We start from the raw sequence: 15,771 nt of genomic DNA, 5'->3' as shown, positions 1-15,771 counted from the left end.
TTATATTTTTATATTTTTATTGATCACATTAAATGCAAGATTATCGTTAATGTTAAAACTAATTTCATTGATCTCTATTCTTATTTATCAATTATATCTATTAAGTTTTTTATTTATTTGGTTTCATATAAAACGATGTAAATCAAGTGTCTGTAATAAAACATAAATATATAGAAGAGAAGTGGCATAAAAGAAACAATTTTGTTTCGAAAAGATATAAAAAAAATTATTTTATTTTTAATAATACGAATTGATAACATTAATTAACTATTTAATATATAATAAGTAGTATTATTAACCTTCTTTACATTTATATGTTTTTTTCTTGTTTTTTTTTATGTATTGTCTTTTTTATAAATTGATTGTATTATAAGACAACAATAACAATATATTAAAAAAGAATAATATTATTCAATTAATTATTTCTTCAGGTATTAAAATCACAATATTGTCAATTTATTTTGTTGATAAAAAAAACTAAATACGATACTATTATTAATATAATATTCTTTTTTTTTAATTAGTTCGAACTGATTTTATTTTTTTACTACTTTTTTTTTCAGAAGTATACCATGATATGTTAATTCCTAACCTGGATAGTGATTAATTCATAGCACATGTTTGCTAAAATTTTTAAATAAAATTAAATAATTTTTAAATAATTTGAAAAATTAGATTTTTCATTACTTTCATTCATTTATGATAAATATTCTTTTACTACTAATATTTGATTTATAAACAAAAGTTTAATTAACACATAACATTATCAAATATAATTTAGATATATTAAAAGATTTTGTAATTGATTTTATTATATTATATATGAATTTTCTTTTTTTATTATTTTGTTTACTTTTTATATTTTATTTGCACTAACGATTTTTATATAACATATTTGAATTGAAAAAAAAGAGAAAATATTCAAAATAAAAATTTTTTAATATACAATAAGTGCATTCAAAACCGAAATAAAATTTTAAAAAGAATAATTATTATAAAAGTAACGTCTATTTCATAACGATTTATTGTGTTGTTTTCATAAATTTGGAAAAATTAATTAATTACTAGTATAATTGTTAATTATTAATTATATTAAATGAAATATATTGGATAATTTATATCATTATTCTTGAATAAATATCTATTTAGATATAATAAAAAAAATTAATAAGTGATAATATCATTAATGTTCTTAATAATAAAATATTTTAAGAATTAGAAATTATTAGAAATTTTATTTTTAATAAAATTCAATCGCGTTTTATTATTATATTTACGATAATAATTTAAAACTAGAAATGCATATATACAAATATCTTTACAAAAAAAGAAAATGATCATTTTAAGTTAATTTTCCATTTTCAAGAAATTTATAATATCAATACACTTCTTCCCTATTATAGTCTTCTAAAGTATTACATTTAGTACTACATAAAGCATTACATACATTTAATTTATATGTTAATAATATTTTAGTATAATTTATAACATGGCCATGCATCAAAACTTTATATTTTATATTATATTTTAACATAATAATATACTTTATTTGGTATAATTTCTATTCATATTGCAGCAACAATTTAGATTTAGATTTATTGTATTAAAAGTAGTTTCTTCGCACAAAACTTTCAAAAATCGATGTGTTTAAAAACTTCTAAAAATGATCGACATTTTCGTTGATCCAACATTTGTATGTAGTATATACTGGTTGATTGTATTAGTGACTTAAATATTTTATATTGCCAATATCAAATCTGTACGTGAGCTAGACGATTAAAGATTCGATTTCCGAATGGCTTTGATCGTGGATAAGTAAAATCGGCTTTAAAGGCTCCTTATCTCTCAAGATTCTTTATACAAATATACACAACATGAAGGATAAGAAGGAAATAATGCTCTTATGAAAGCGTATGTTATTCTCATTTTATATGTGCAGATAGCTAAGAACTTGCTAATCTTGTATATTCGTAATATGATTTTAATGTTTAGTCTATTAGAGCAATATATATATATATTGAATTTAAGAAATTAAAGTTCAAAATTAGTATAGTTGAACCAATTTCTTCGAATTCGAAAATTTCTAGAAGACAAATATTTGACTAGAAGAAAAGATTATAAGTCCAAATAAAAATTAAACTTTAATTCGAATTATTTGCCATAACTTATGTTCAGATTTTATTTTTGTATTTAGAATAAATATCAAAATATGTATAATTTAAAAAAGGAATATGTCAGTTTTCTATAAATTAAAATTTATAGTTATATAAATTTAATAAAAAATCGAATTTAAAATTTTAAAAACCAATCATTCGATGTTGTCTCTTTCTTTTCAATTAAAATTGCTTCAAATAATATGGAATATTATTGAGACATATTATATTATAATATAGAATATCATCTGCATATATATGGAAATTTATTTTTTAAGCTCTAGTTTTTTAATTATGTTTTTATGATTGTATTTATATATTTATATTATAATAATATTTATACAATGTTAATTTACGTTGAGGAATTAAATTTTCGTTTATTAAATTTTTTTTATTTTGACAAATTGAAATGAAAAATTTTAACTCTTTCCTTAAGATTTGAATTAACGAGATTCGATTATTTTATATAAATGTCAAGACAATGTCTAGTCAATAGAAAAATAATGATATATATTAATTTTACATACATATATAATTTTATATACAATACATAGCACACAATATATATATATATTAAATTCAATATATATATATATTATTTTTATATCTCTTTTTTCTTTAATTTGAATTTCCTTTTCAGAAAATAAATTTATTTTCTCAATTAAAATCATGTTTCAAAAAAATGATAATTCATTTATGTGATTTGCTCATTTTCAAAGATTTTGCTATTTAATTTTATTAAACTTTATATAAAAAGTTTTTCAAAATTTATTATATTTTAGAAAAATATAATCAATATTTTATAGAGAACTATTTATTTGATTGTTTCCTTCATAATTGTTTCGATTTTTGTATTCATTTTTATTCAATACTGAAATATTTCTAGCTATAAAAATAGGTAGAGTTCGATTCATAATTAATGATTATAAAAAAATGATTTCATATGAAAAAATAAATATATTTATTATATTATCAAGAAATGTATTAAGAAATATATTAAGAATATCAAAATTATTTTATTTATACTATTAATTATATTAAATTGAAAATATAGTATAAAATATTTATATAATTTTATTTCTGAAAATTGATCTCAAATATCTTTTTAGTAAGAATTAATAACATGATATATAATTTATAAATAAATAAATTTATTTTATTATTTTTTTGTTTTCGTCTCGAAATCTTTTTTAAGAAATGTTTTTTTCATGTAAATAAAATTAGATTTTTGAAATAAATTTATATATTAATTTTTTTTCATAAATTCAAAATGTCTTAAAATCTTATATATATGTATATTGTTACAATATATTACGATATATTTTTTTTAAACAATAGAATATATTGTAATTGGATCACTATATTCATATAAAAGAAATATATGTAAACGAGATATATAATTGGTTATTATAAAAAAATGACAATATCAATGATTATTTATAACAAATTATGAGAGATTTGCGAACTATACACATATTTTTTTGAATAAATAATTATTGTCGCGTATATTTTATTAATCAGAAAATGTCTCATTGAATCTATATAATAAAATGTAGAAATAATATTGAAGAAATAGAATTCAGACTAATAGAATTGCAGAAAATTAAGATAATAAAATTGTAGAAATTAAAAATCTTTTAGAGAACATAAAAAATAAAATGAGGACATCATTCGAATAATTATAATCATTATGAAATTTATAGATGAAAATTGTAATTTATATTTATTCGTAATATTGAGAAAATAGATCATCATTATTGAACAATATTAAAAATCAAAGAGAGCAGTTTTAATTAATTATTGAGAAATCATTTTATTATTTACAAATTATGTCTGAATAAAACATACAAAATAAATTTTTAAATTGAAAATTTTATGTAAGTATAAAGATTTGAATTTTATATTAGTATTTTAATATTCATATGATATGTTTCCTAATTAGTTATAAAATAAAAAAGCATATGATAACTGTTTTAATTTATACACTCTTTTAGATTTACAATTGCGATGGCAGTTTAAATTTTAAATTAACACAATCAATAGGATTACAAACAATAATAGTTCATATATTAATAATTCAGATAATCAATTATTGGAAATAAAAGAAAATTTAAAAGTTTGATAAATATAGAAATAGAATAAAATGAAATGTTATTATGTTAATGTTAATAATATTATAGATGATAATAAATATAAATATAAATTAATTTAATAATTAAAATTATTTAAATGGGAAGAAAGTTAAAAATATAATGCTAAAAGTATAGAAAAATTGTATATATAAAAAGTATGAAGTGGAAAAAAATAATAATTATAAAAATTTTTATAATCAAATCATTTATGGGATAAAAAAATTGTATAAATAGATGTTAATAGATAATCATTTAAAAAAAAAAAGAATAATGTTATGATTATTATATCATATAATATTATTCTTAAATGAAACATGTTGTAATTAGATCATTAAATTTATATATAAAAGAAATATGTAATTGTATATATTTTTGTATATATTTTTTATTTTATTTTTATAAATATAATTTTAAAAATATTTAATAATATTAAATATAATATTATATATAAATATATAGTATATACTTTCGATTTCAGTGAAAGAATATAATAATAATATAATATTATGTATATATTAATAATATTTTAAAAATTATATCATTATTATATATTATATTTTACATTTATAACTTTTAAATTCATTTAATTTTGTAATATGGACAATAATAAACTCTATGGAAAGATAATATTAATAATGTATCAATAATGGAAATAATTGAATAATTTGTAAAAATTCATATGTAAATAAAAAGAAAATTTTTTATTTTTTTTTATTTTCAATTTATATACATAAAAAGAAAGTAAAGAAATATATAAGAATATAATATATAATTTATAATAAATTCAAATAATCAAATATAATATAATAATGTATTAAATTCTTATATATTTATGTCAATATTCATCGGCTATTTTTCAAATATTGATAATCATAAATCTTGGAAAAGTCTTGCTGTGTCGATGAGAACTCCTCTTATTCTCGTCAATTTTCCGCATGCTCAATCAATTAGCATCGCTGTTTGTTCATTGTAACGGTTAATAACGAAGACTCAATACACCTAACCAATGCAATTAATCAGTATCCTTGAAGCGGATATTTCTCGACTTAACTATCTTCCTTTCTCCCATTCTTCTCTCCCTGTCCCATCTTGTTTCAAAGAGATGGTTCCAGAGAAGCGTGGCGGACGTCAAGCGCGCCACCTGTGCTCCTGCGAATAGAAGGAGCGAGAGAAACAGAGTACACGACCCTTTCTCGTTTCCTTGAACTCAGGTATATCAGTCACATCGCTAATTGGAAATCGCTCGTGCGATCTATGGTGTCTTGAGGCGCGCTAGCAATTAGGTGCGCGCCTACGGAGCTAGTATTCGCGTTCACGGAGGCATTCTGCATTCGAGATCATCCTTTTTTTCTCTCCTCTTCTTTACAGACCGACCATATCTTGCGTCGTTTCTGACCGTCTCCGTTTTCACTGATCTCTCACCGAACGGTATTGCTTTTCCATTTCATGGCTACTTGGAGCTCTCTATGAGATACTAAGAATTTAACAGTTTTGTTTTTTTTCTTACGTTTTTGATTTTTTTGTGTTGAATAAATTAAGATTTATTAGCTAACCGAAATGGGAAATAAAATCGATTATTTGTGTTTACGTATTAGATTTATCTTGATTTTACAAAATGTATAAAAGTACAGCTTTGTTCCGAAATAACCAATTCATTACCGGTTAATGCTTGTTATAAGATTGTACTAGTTTGGTTTGACTTTTTATGGATGGGACATATGAAAGTTCGAGATAATGGAAAATAATTTTGTATGTCAATGTTATTCTTTGCAAAAAAAAAAAAAAAAAATAAAATGACAAGTCCTCTCAATCTGTTACTGTAAAGTGATTCTAAACAAATGTAAGAATTTATGATTTTTCGCTTTCACGAATTTCTTATTTGTTTTTGGATCTTTCATTTTGTGGAGACAAAAAAAGCGGATTGCTTATAATTTTGAATCAAAAGCCAATTGGTTATTAAGATTATATATTTATGAATGAAAACATATTAAATCTTAATTTGATTCAATTATTTTAGTATTGTGTTGATTTGAAATTATAATCAGTACATTGAAATAGCTTAAAATTACTTGAAATAATATAAAATTATAATTATAAATAATGTAAATTATAATTCCGTTATCTGTTAAACTTACTTTGATTCGTAACCTTTGAATTATATTATTAATTATATTAATAATTAATTGTATAATTAAGGAATCAATAATTCTTTACAATAAATAGAAAGAAAAAATAGTAGAAATAGTTTTTTTTATAAATTATTTTAAATTGAAATTTGATCAAGAAAATATGGAATTACATAAATAAAGAAATAAATTTTTGTAAAAAATATAATAAAAAAAAATATATAATTTTATTATGAAATTCTTTATTTATAAATATATAATAAAAGTATGATCATCTATTTATTGTAGCAATAATTAAAATTTAGTTAATGTAAAATTATAATTTTATTATAAATTATATTTAGTAGGAAAAAAATGCTTATTTTAACATTATCATTAACATTATTTTTTATCTATATATTAATCTTATTTAATAATCCAGAACTTATATTTTAATATTTTAAAAAAAAGAATTTAATCTGCTAATATATGTATATATATAAAATATTTATAAAAAATATCAAATATTTTATCAATGATTAGCAATAACATTTTCATCTAACTTTTAAAATCAAAATTTTTTTAATTTTTTTTTATTAAAATCATGATTTTTATGTTATCATTATTATAAGAAAAAAACAATTAAAATAACAATATAAACTAGAATTATCAAAACATTTCATTGAAAATATTTTGAAAAAAGGAGTTATTATTATTATAAATTTTCAATTTATTTTATATAAAGAGTATTATTATATTTGTAAGAGCGATTTTAGAATCTAAAATAAACGAAAAAGTTATAAAATATATCAAAATATATAAAAATGGTGAGATTTGATTGAAAATTGATTGAGATTTATTTGTTAAATTATAAACAATTAAAAGTGAAACGAAACATAGAGAGAGTGCTTTTCATCTTCATTATACGTTTCATTATACCGTTATTGTATTGTATTGTATTTTTGACTCATTTCATTTAACATAAATTTAAATTGCATAAAGAAATGTTCTCATTTATATCATTTATGATATATATAAAATGTTATAAATATAATCTTCATATATTTTATTAAATCGTATGTACAATAACAAAAATTTATATTTATATTAATAATAAATTTATATTTTAAATTACTATTAGAAACGAGTATAAAATCAATAATATAATATTTTCATTTATTCTTATAAATTATAGTAATATTTATAATTTAATTTCTTCATCGTTTATTTAATCATTTAACTAATATCTTTTATTTTATAATTCTATTAAACACATTTTTTACTTCACAATAACCAATAGGAATTATAGTGTGTGACATATTTCATAGAAGAAAACGCTAGTAATTTTACGAAAGGATTTGTGACAACGAGAAAAAGATATTTGTTCTCCTGTTACGCGAATACATAGACGGTAACTGGCCTCGCAGTGCGGTTTGTAGTACAACAAATAAACGGTGTCATGATTCACATACTACGTGAACACTTAGGTGTTCATAAAACACTAAGTCGTATTTCGCCCACGCAAGTCTGTTTTTTTTTTATAAAATAATACTCTATATACTATCATTGATATTATTTAGTTTTTTGATTATTTCAAGTTTTTTTATAAACTTATGTTAGATAATACAATTTTTACATAACGAAACTCAAGTCTTTCATTATTATATAGTATAGTACATATAATATTATATATTTTTATATTTTTACATTAATGTTTTATTTTTCATCATATTATATTATATTATATTATTTTATTCTTTTATTGTTATTAAAATATATAATTATATATAGAAATTTTTTCTTTGTTTATTTTGATATAATAATTGCAAAAAGTAAATTTAAAACATTATTTTTAAATAACTTTAAAATAATGTATAAATATAAAAAGAAATATTTTATTGAAATATATAAAGAGAACATTTATTTATACAATAATAAGTATATAATAAAGTATATATAAGTATAAATTGTTTCTTTAAATGCTCATATATAAAAATTTTTTTTGCGTGCCATTAACAAGATAATTTTATTTTATCATATGTACTTCAATTATAATTATAACTACAATTATTTATATATTTTAATACATTATTTATATATTTTAGTACATTAAAAATTAATTCTTTCGTTGTTATATTCTTATTCGTAAATGTAACATGACAACATACGACAACAAACTTATTACGTGATAAATAACTTAAATGCGAAATCTCATTAAAATATTAACAATTGCATTCCTTAATTATAATTTAATTTCTAAATTTTTTTAAAAGAATGAACCATTTACAAGGATTATGTTCGCATGACAAACATATCCTGCGCTGCGAAAGTTATATATCTTTCAGTTCTTTCTCTCTTCTCTTCATTTTGTAATTTCTTTCTCCCATTAATATCACTTTTTGACCCATTTCTTTTTGTCGCAGACCACCCCGCCAGAATTTTTTCCATCGCTTTCTTGATCTCTGTATTATTCCGTAATTAGTCGTGGTTCTCATTTCTTTAATATCTGTGTCCTCTAGCCTTCCCTGTCTACCAGCTGTTTTATTCGTTCTGCTCTACTTTTTTCCTTCCCGCGTTTCTTTCATCTTTCCCGTTAATTCTTACCTCTCCTACGTTTTCCTATATTTTTTTTCCTTTATTTCTTCTTATATGTTTCCCCTTCTATGCTCTATATCCCTCTACAGCATAGCTTCTCTCTAATTGCTCTTTTCTCGTTCACCCTCGTTCAACCGTTTACTACCCTCGCCTCGAGTCAATAGAAATACACGAAGAAGATAGTTTATCTCCGATACCATAAACGTGCTAGATGTTATGGATATCGCGCTGAGTTACGGACCAATATTTCTTCGTAATTATTCCTCGGTACAGAAGATTACTATCGAGAATACTGGGACATCTTGCACCTTATGGTAGTATTTATTTTATATTGTTCTCTTCTATTTTTATATCATTTTTATATTTTCAACGATGAGTGAAATTATTTGTTAGAATAATAGAAAGAAATATATAAAATCTAATAATTTACAAAAACTAATCTTTAAAATAAGTCTATAAAAAAATAATATTCTATAATAGTCTTTATTAGTCTATAATAGTAATAATCTATAAATAATAATATATAAAATGAATATTAATATTTTAAGAAAATATTATAAATCAGATTTTTCAATTCATGATTTTTATTACATACATGAGAAAACATTAAATATTTATCAAATTTCTTTTAAATATTATATACACGTATATTATTTATCTATGTTTTTATTTATCTTCTATTTCATTTTGAAAAATAATACATTTGTATCTCTTTTCTATTGAATCATTTATCTAATATCTCTAATTATTAAATATATTTATATTTCTTTTTAATCTTTCCTTATAATTTCATGTAATATTTGTATAAGTATGAAAATATCCTTTATATCAATTTACAATTGTATTATTTATATCATGTTCAGTTTAATTATATATCTATTTATCGAAACTTTCAAATTACAAATCAACATACTTCGATGACTAATAAGATCAGTTATTTCATTATTTTACACCATGAATATAATACAATGTTGCATAAAATTAATGAACATTTTTAAAAATTTTGAGATGTTTCTTTAGAAGTTTTTTTTATTAATTTATTACAATTGATTACAAATAGTAATACAAATAACATTTTAATTACACAAATATTAAATTAAAAGACTTTAAAAAAAGAAAAAGAATATTGTCAAATTTCAATCATAAGATCCATAATTTTATTCGATTAGATACATTAGAATTTTCCTTCACAATTATAAGTAACATATATAATATATAATATAATCGTAATAATGAATTTTTTTGTAAATTTAAATTTATTGGATTAAAAAATAGAAAATCTTCTATTTTTTCAGAGAAAAACAATAATCTACTGATTTTTATTATTATAAATCCATCAATTTTCGATTTGCAGATTTTACATTACAAAATTGAAATTTTTTGGAATAATTTAATGTTAGTTTTATTTAAAAGCATTGAAAAATAATTAAATAAAGTAAATAAAATTGAATTAAAAGAAAGAGAGGAAAGAAAAATAAAAAATCAAAAAAAAAAAAAAAAAAGAAGCTGAGAGTATAGAAACTTAATATTGTACATATTAATATTATAATATTATGTACAATATATATACAATAAATGTATGTCAGTATACAAAATTAACAAATTATAATTGTCAGTAATATTTGTAAAAACATTTATACAATTCCAAATGTGCATGAAAAACTTTGAACATCCATCAGATATTGAGTGTTCGAGATAATGAGAAATCCTAGACGGCAAGAAATCAGTCATAATTGCGCGAAAAGTGTTTTTCCTTTTCTTTAAGGTCGAATCGGTAAAATTAATTTCTCGTTATTTCGCTACCTCTGGCGACGATTAACGAGAGCTCGCAACTATTCCTTCGCGTGAAAATTGCTGCAGGCCAACAATTAGTTCCAGAATATCCTCAAGCCACACTGACAGATTAATTTTCAAATGCCCAAGTGTCTTGCAGAAAAATGCTTCTTCTCTTAATGATTTCGATAATTTTCATAATTTTTATTTCGATCGAATAAATCTGTTGTTATATTAGTACAGTTTCCGAATTTCGTAGTCTGAATCGCGAACTGCGGATTTTATAACTAAAAATTTTTTTTTTGAGATTTAATTTTTTATATATTTTATTTTATTATTTTACTGTTGTTTTCGTGAATATTTTAATATTCTTTTATCATATTTTATACACGAGTAATATTAAATTTTATACATATCGTATCTCTCATACGTACAATGAATACAAAATTATTCGTATACTCTTTTAAATCGGAATAATCTTTTTAAAATTGGACCAAATGATTTAAACTTTTCTGAAATATTAAAAAGATATAATTTAAGATAATATAATTTATAACATAATATTAATTTAACATAACATAATATGTAAAAAGAAATTATAAAAAATTGTTATAGGAATTGTAAAGGAAAAAGTAAAGTCACGATTTTTGACTTTTATATTTTAAATTATAATGAAGATTTAAAATATGTATTTTTTTGTAGATTTAACAAAATTATATTCATATATAAAATTTCATGGACTAATATTACTCTCAGCTACAAACAATCGAAAATACTTCATATTTTTTCATTTTTTTCGTCCTATAGTTATAAATTTAAAATTTTTTACATCTTTCGATGTTTTGAACTTTTTTATGTGTCGAATGATTTCGATAACTTTTTATGAATTTTTGTGTAATATAATTAAATAATTATTCAAAATAATTATATTTTTATACTTTAATATGCATTTCATTATACATTAAAGTTTAAATAATATTAATTATTCATTGTTTGATTATCTTTACACTTATAATACTTTAATAAGAAATAGCTAGATAATTATTTATGAAAATTTATAGAAAAAGATGATTAATATTTCAATAAAAGAATATTTGATTGGTAATGTTTTTTAAAAATATACACGAAAAAAATAAAAAGAAAAAAATTATTGTAATATTTTAATATTTAGGTTATTTATATGCAGTATTGTATATGTATATACGCAGTATATTTGAAATACAATTCAACACGACATTCAAGTTGATATTGGTGTATAAACGGTAATATTTTTCTCATTGAATATTTTTCGCGAAAAATATATCGATTTATAAAACCAGTAGTATTATACGTAATATATAGATACAATATTTTCTCCGAAATACGATCTTTTTATTACTTATTTTCTTAGCTACTAAATTTTTTATTATACATATAAAGGAAAATATATTTTACAAATAATTTTCTATTTTATTCTTCTGTTTTTTAATGTCAATGATTTTGAATTTTTCAATATTATATATTTTTATAATAAATATGATATGAATTTTGTAGTACTTTATCTAATTTTTTCATTATTTCTGATTTGATGTTATTAATTAATTTAATTTCAAAAATATTTTATATACTATGTGAATATCTCAGTCCCAACGTCAGTTCCAAATTTAATTAATTTAAAAAAATTCATTCAATTTTATTTCTGCTAATATAGTAAGGAAATATATATATATATATATATATATATATATATATATATATATATATATATATATATATATATACTATACTATACATTTATTATTATATATATTATTTTCGTAAAAAAAAAAAAAAAAATAAGAAAAACAAGATTGAAATTTGCAGAAAAAGAAAAAGTTTTGAAGAAAAAGATTTTAAAAATATGTAAATTTGTTAAAGTTATCAATTATGATATAAATCTAAACAGATCAGAAAATTTTATTGATGTAAAATTTTAAATTAATACATATATATCTAATTTTCAAAGTTGATTCCTTTGAAATAATTTCATACATAAAGATTTCATACATAAAGATTTCATATAAGAGATTTCATTATTATTTTCAACTTATTTTTATCTTAGAAGTTATATCCTGCTCAATTGTACCAAGATAAATCTTTTATATTATAAGTATTTGATTATGTTTCAAAAATAAATCTATATAAAATATGTCAAAATATTAATTTTTATTTTATTTTATTCATTTATTTTTTTCAAATCTTTTTTATTTGTCATGATAAAATTTTAGGAGATGTTAAATATGTAGATTCGAAATAAGCTTGGAATTTGCCACAAAATTGTTTAAAAAAATAATAAGTACTTTAATAATAATCTTAATAATAATCTTTTATTTTAAGCAAGATCTTTTTTTTTCACTTCTTATAAAATTTTTATATCGCATAAAAAGTAATTTAAAAAAATGTATCAGTGAAAAATGATGAGTTATTGATTTCGAAAATATACAAATGTAGTTATAAACATAAAATAATTTCCTGAGTATCAATCAGTTGATAAAATATTGAATATAAATTTAATCCGCAATGAAATAAAATTGGATTTGTTAAGATATAAATTTCATTATTTTTAAAAGATGCAAATGATTTTGACAAAGTTATTTCTATTATATTAAATACTAAATATTAAATAATGAATATGCTTATTTATTTTCATTATAAATTAGTTATAATTAATTTTTATTGTAACTAGTTATGCATAGTATATCTATATATCTATATTTAAATATACATTATAAACAATAAATGACATAATATAATCATTTATATTATTCTTTTTATATTCTAAAACTGTTTTTAAAACTATTTAAATATATTTTTATTTAAAAATTGTTACTATATTATATTTATTATAATATTCGTAAAAAGAATTTTTTAAATGATGATTAATGATATAAAAAAATTTCTAGAATGATATTTTTAAGAAAAAGCAAGAAAAATTTTTTAATTAATTTTAATATATCTATTAATAGACACAATTGTCATTCATTTATTGTCATATTTATCATCTCAACGATCTTTTATTTAATTAATGAATTTTATTTATTTAATGAATTACATAAAATATTCACGTGAAAAAAAAATGTAAAACTAAATAAAACAAGAACAGAAAAAAATGTCAATGTGAAACATCTTAAAAATATATAAATATATATATTGTATATAATTGAGAAGGTGTTGATTGGTTTTTTAAGAAAAACAATTGAGATGGTTACGTTAGGTAGGTAAATCTACTCTATAGGTGAGTATTTCTAAAATTGTATTCTAAAACTGTATTTTCATTCTTTAATCTTTTCAATGAATATAAATACCAATCTTATTGTATGTATAATATATATATTGTATGTATAATATAAGAAAAAGTAAAGAAAAAGTTCAATAAAAATAATTTTCTTGGTTGCAGGATGGTCCGCATGATCGGCGATGAATTCCTTACGGAGGAAAGGGACCGGAAATACTATGCTGACCATTACAGGTGTTGTCCGCCGCCTCTTTTTATCATCCTCATCACCCTTGTGGAGGTTAGTAATAATGGTTGTTCTTCATAATACATTCAACATTTTAATGCAGCTTTGTGATTTGAAATTCGTGAGTTTTGATCACGCTATGTGATCCGCTAGTTATTAGTGAATTTTTAATGAAAGTTATATAGTTAAAAAGTAGCCACCACAAACATGTTTTAACGAAGACACTAGAATCATGTTATAGCCATTATTTATTAAAAATATTTTTAATACATGTGTTTCTTTTTTCCTACTACTATATATTTCAGCGCTATTATATATTTCCATCTAGTTAATTTTATTGGATTAATGAGAAAATGTCGGTTTTGTGAGTGAAGAAGAAATAAATCAATTTCCTATAATGTATCAATATAGTCATAAAAATATTCAACCTACTACTATTTCATTTTCTGTTTTTCAATATATTGAAATTTGTTTTTCATAAAATCATGAATTTTTATTTGTCATTGTTTATAGCAAATAAGCGATATAATCTTATAAGATAAATTGATTTTTCTTAATTGCTATAACAATTTATATTATTTATTTATTAAATTCAGACAAAAGGAAATGAATAAATAATAAAATACCATCTCCATAACAATAATATTCGAGCCATTAAAATCATTTATCTTGTTTGAATCAAAAATCGATGTAACTTTTTCACCGACCCAATATATCGTTCCATTAATATCGCGACAAGGACGTCTTTTTTCACACGGTTGAAAAGGTGCCTTTTTGGTTTTCACGTTGCCGCTTTAGCCACGTTATTAAATTTCCTCGTGTGAATTTGTTCTCACTCTGCAAGAGAGACGGAGAGTGAAAACGTTGTGTAAAGCGTGGTCGTTAATTTTGGTTTACATTATGCGGTCAAATCCACGAGAACGGCGTAAGTTTATGGGGGAAAGTGTAAAATACCGTATAAGTTGTTCATATATTGGAATAACACACGTTATATTAAAGCACTTTTTCTAACTTCATTTTGTCTCGCAATGTATGTAATGCGTTTGGATACATTGTTGCGGTACGGTAACTGCATTATTTATATTAAGCAGTCTCGTAAATGAATTTCTTTATTTTCAATTGGCAAGAATTATATTTATTTGATGAATGAAATTCTATTTGAACGCTGTTTTTTTTTTTTTTTTTAAACTTTTTACATTTTCCAATACAAAAGAATAATAAAGAAACAAAATTTTATAAAAATGAATGTTAAAATATTTATTTATCTACGTATGTACTTGCGATGTACATTAACAAATATAAGAGAAGTTTATTTACTCATAATTATTTATCATGAAAATGTTGATACATTATAATTTACTTATCAAATTGATAATTTCATAATTTTATATGTTATGAATTTTATAAAGAAATATTTAATTCTCATTGATTTCGTTTTTTTATTTTAATTAATAAGAAAAAAGAAAGATATATTATACATGTATAATAATTTACATTGTTTTCCTAATTATATAATATATAAATATAGGAAAGA

At 20.3% G+C, this 15,771-nt stretch overlaps 1 protein-coding gene across 2 annotated transcripts in view; it reads left to right on the top strand.

Moving 5' to 3' along the window:
* LOC100870842 (protein rhomboid-like) overlaps positions 1–15,771 on the top strand; it is a 244,424-nt gene that overhangs the window by 61,388 nt on the left and 167,265 nt on the right. For both annotated transcript variants that reach the window (XM_086912588.1, XM_012492979.3), the window contains exon 2: positions 14,174–14,291. In XM_086912588.1, the coding sequence (XP_086768714.1) occupies positions 14,174–14,291 (118 nt within the window). The remainder of the gene's footprint in view (positions 1–14,173; positions 14,292–15,771) is intronic.

This window comes from Apis florea, unplaced genomic scaffold (assembly GCF_048593485.1).
Source record: "Apis florea isolate Af1SG1 unplaced genomic scaffold, ASM4859348v1 contig_3391_pilon, whole genome shotgun sequence".
NCBI classification, from domain to species: Eukaryota; Metazoa; Arthropoda; class Insecta; order Hymenoptera; family Apidae; genus Apis; species Apis florea.
This window is presented reverse-complemented; position numbering and strand designations above follow the sequence as displayed.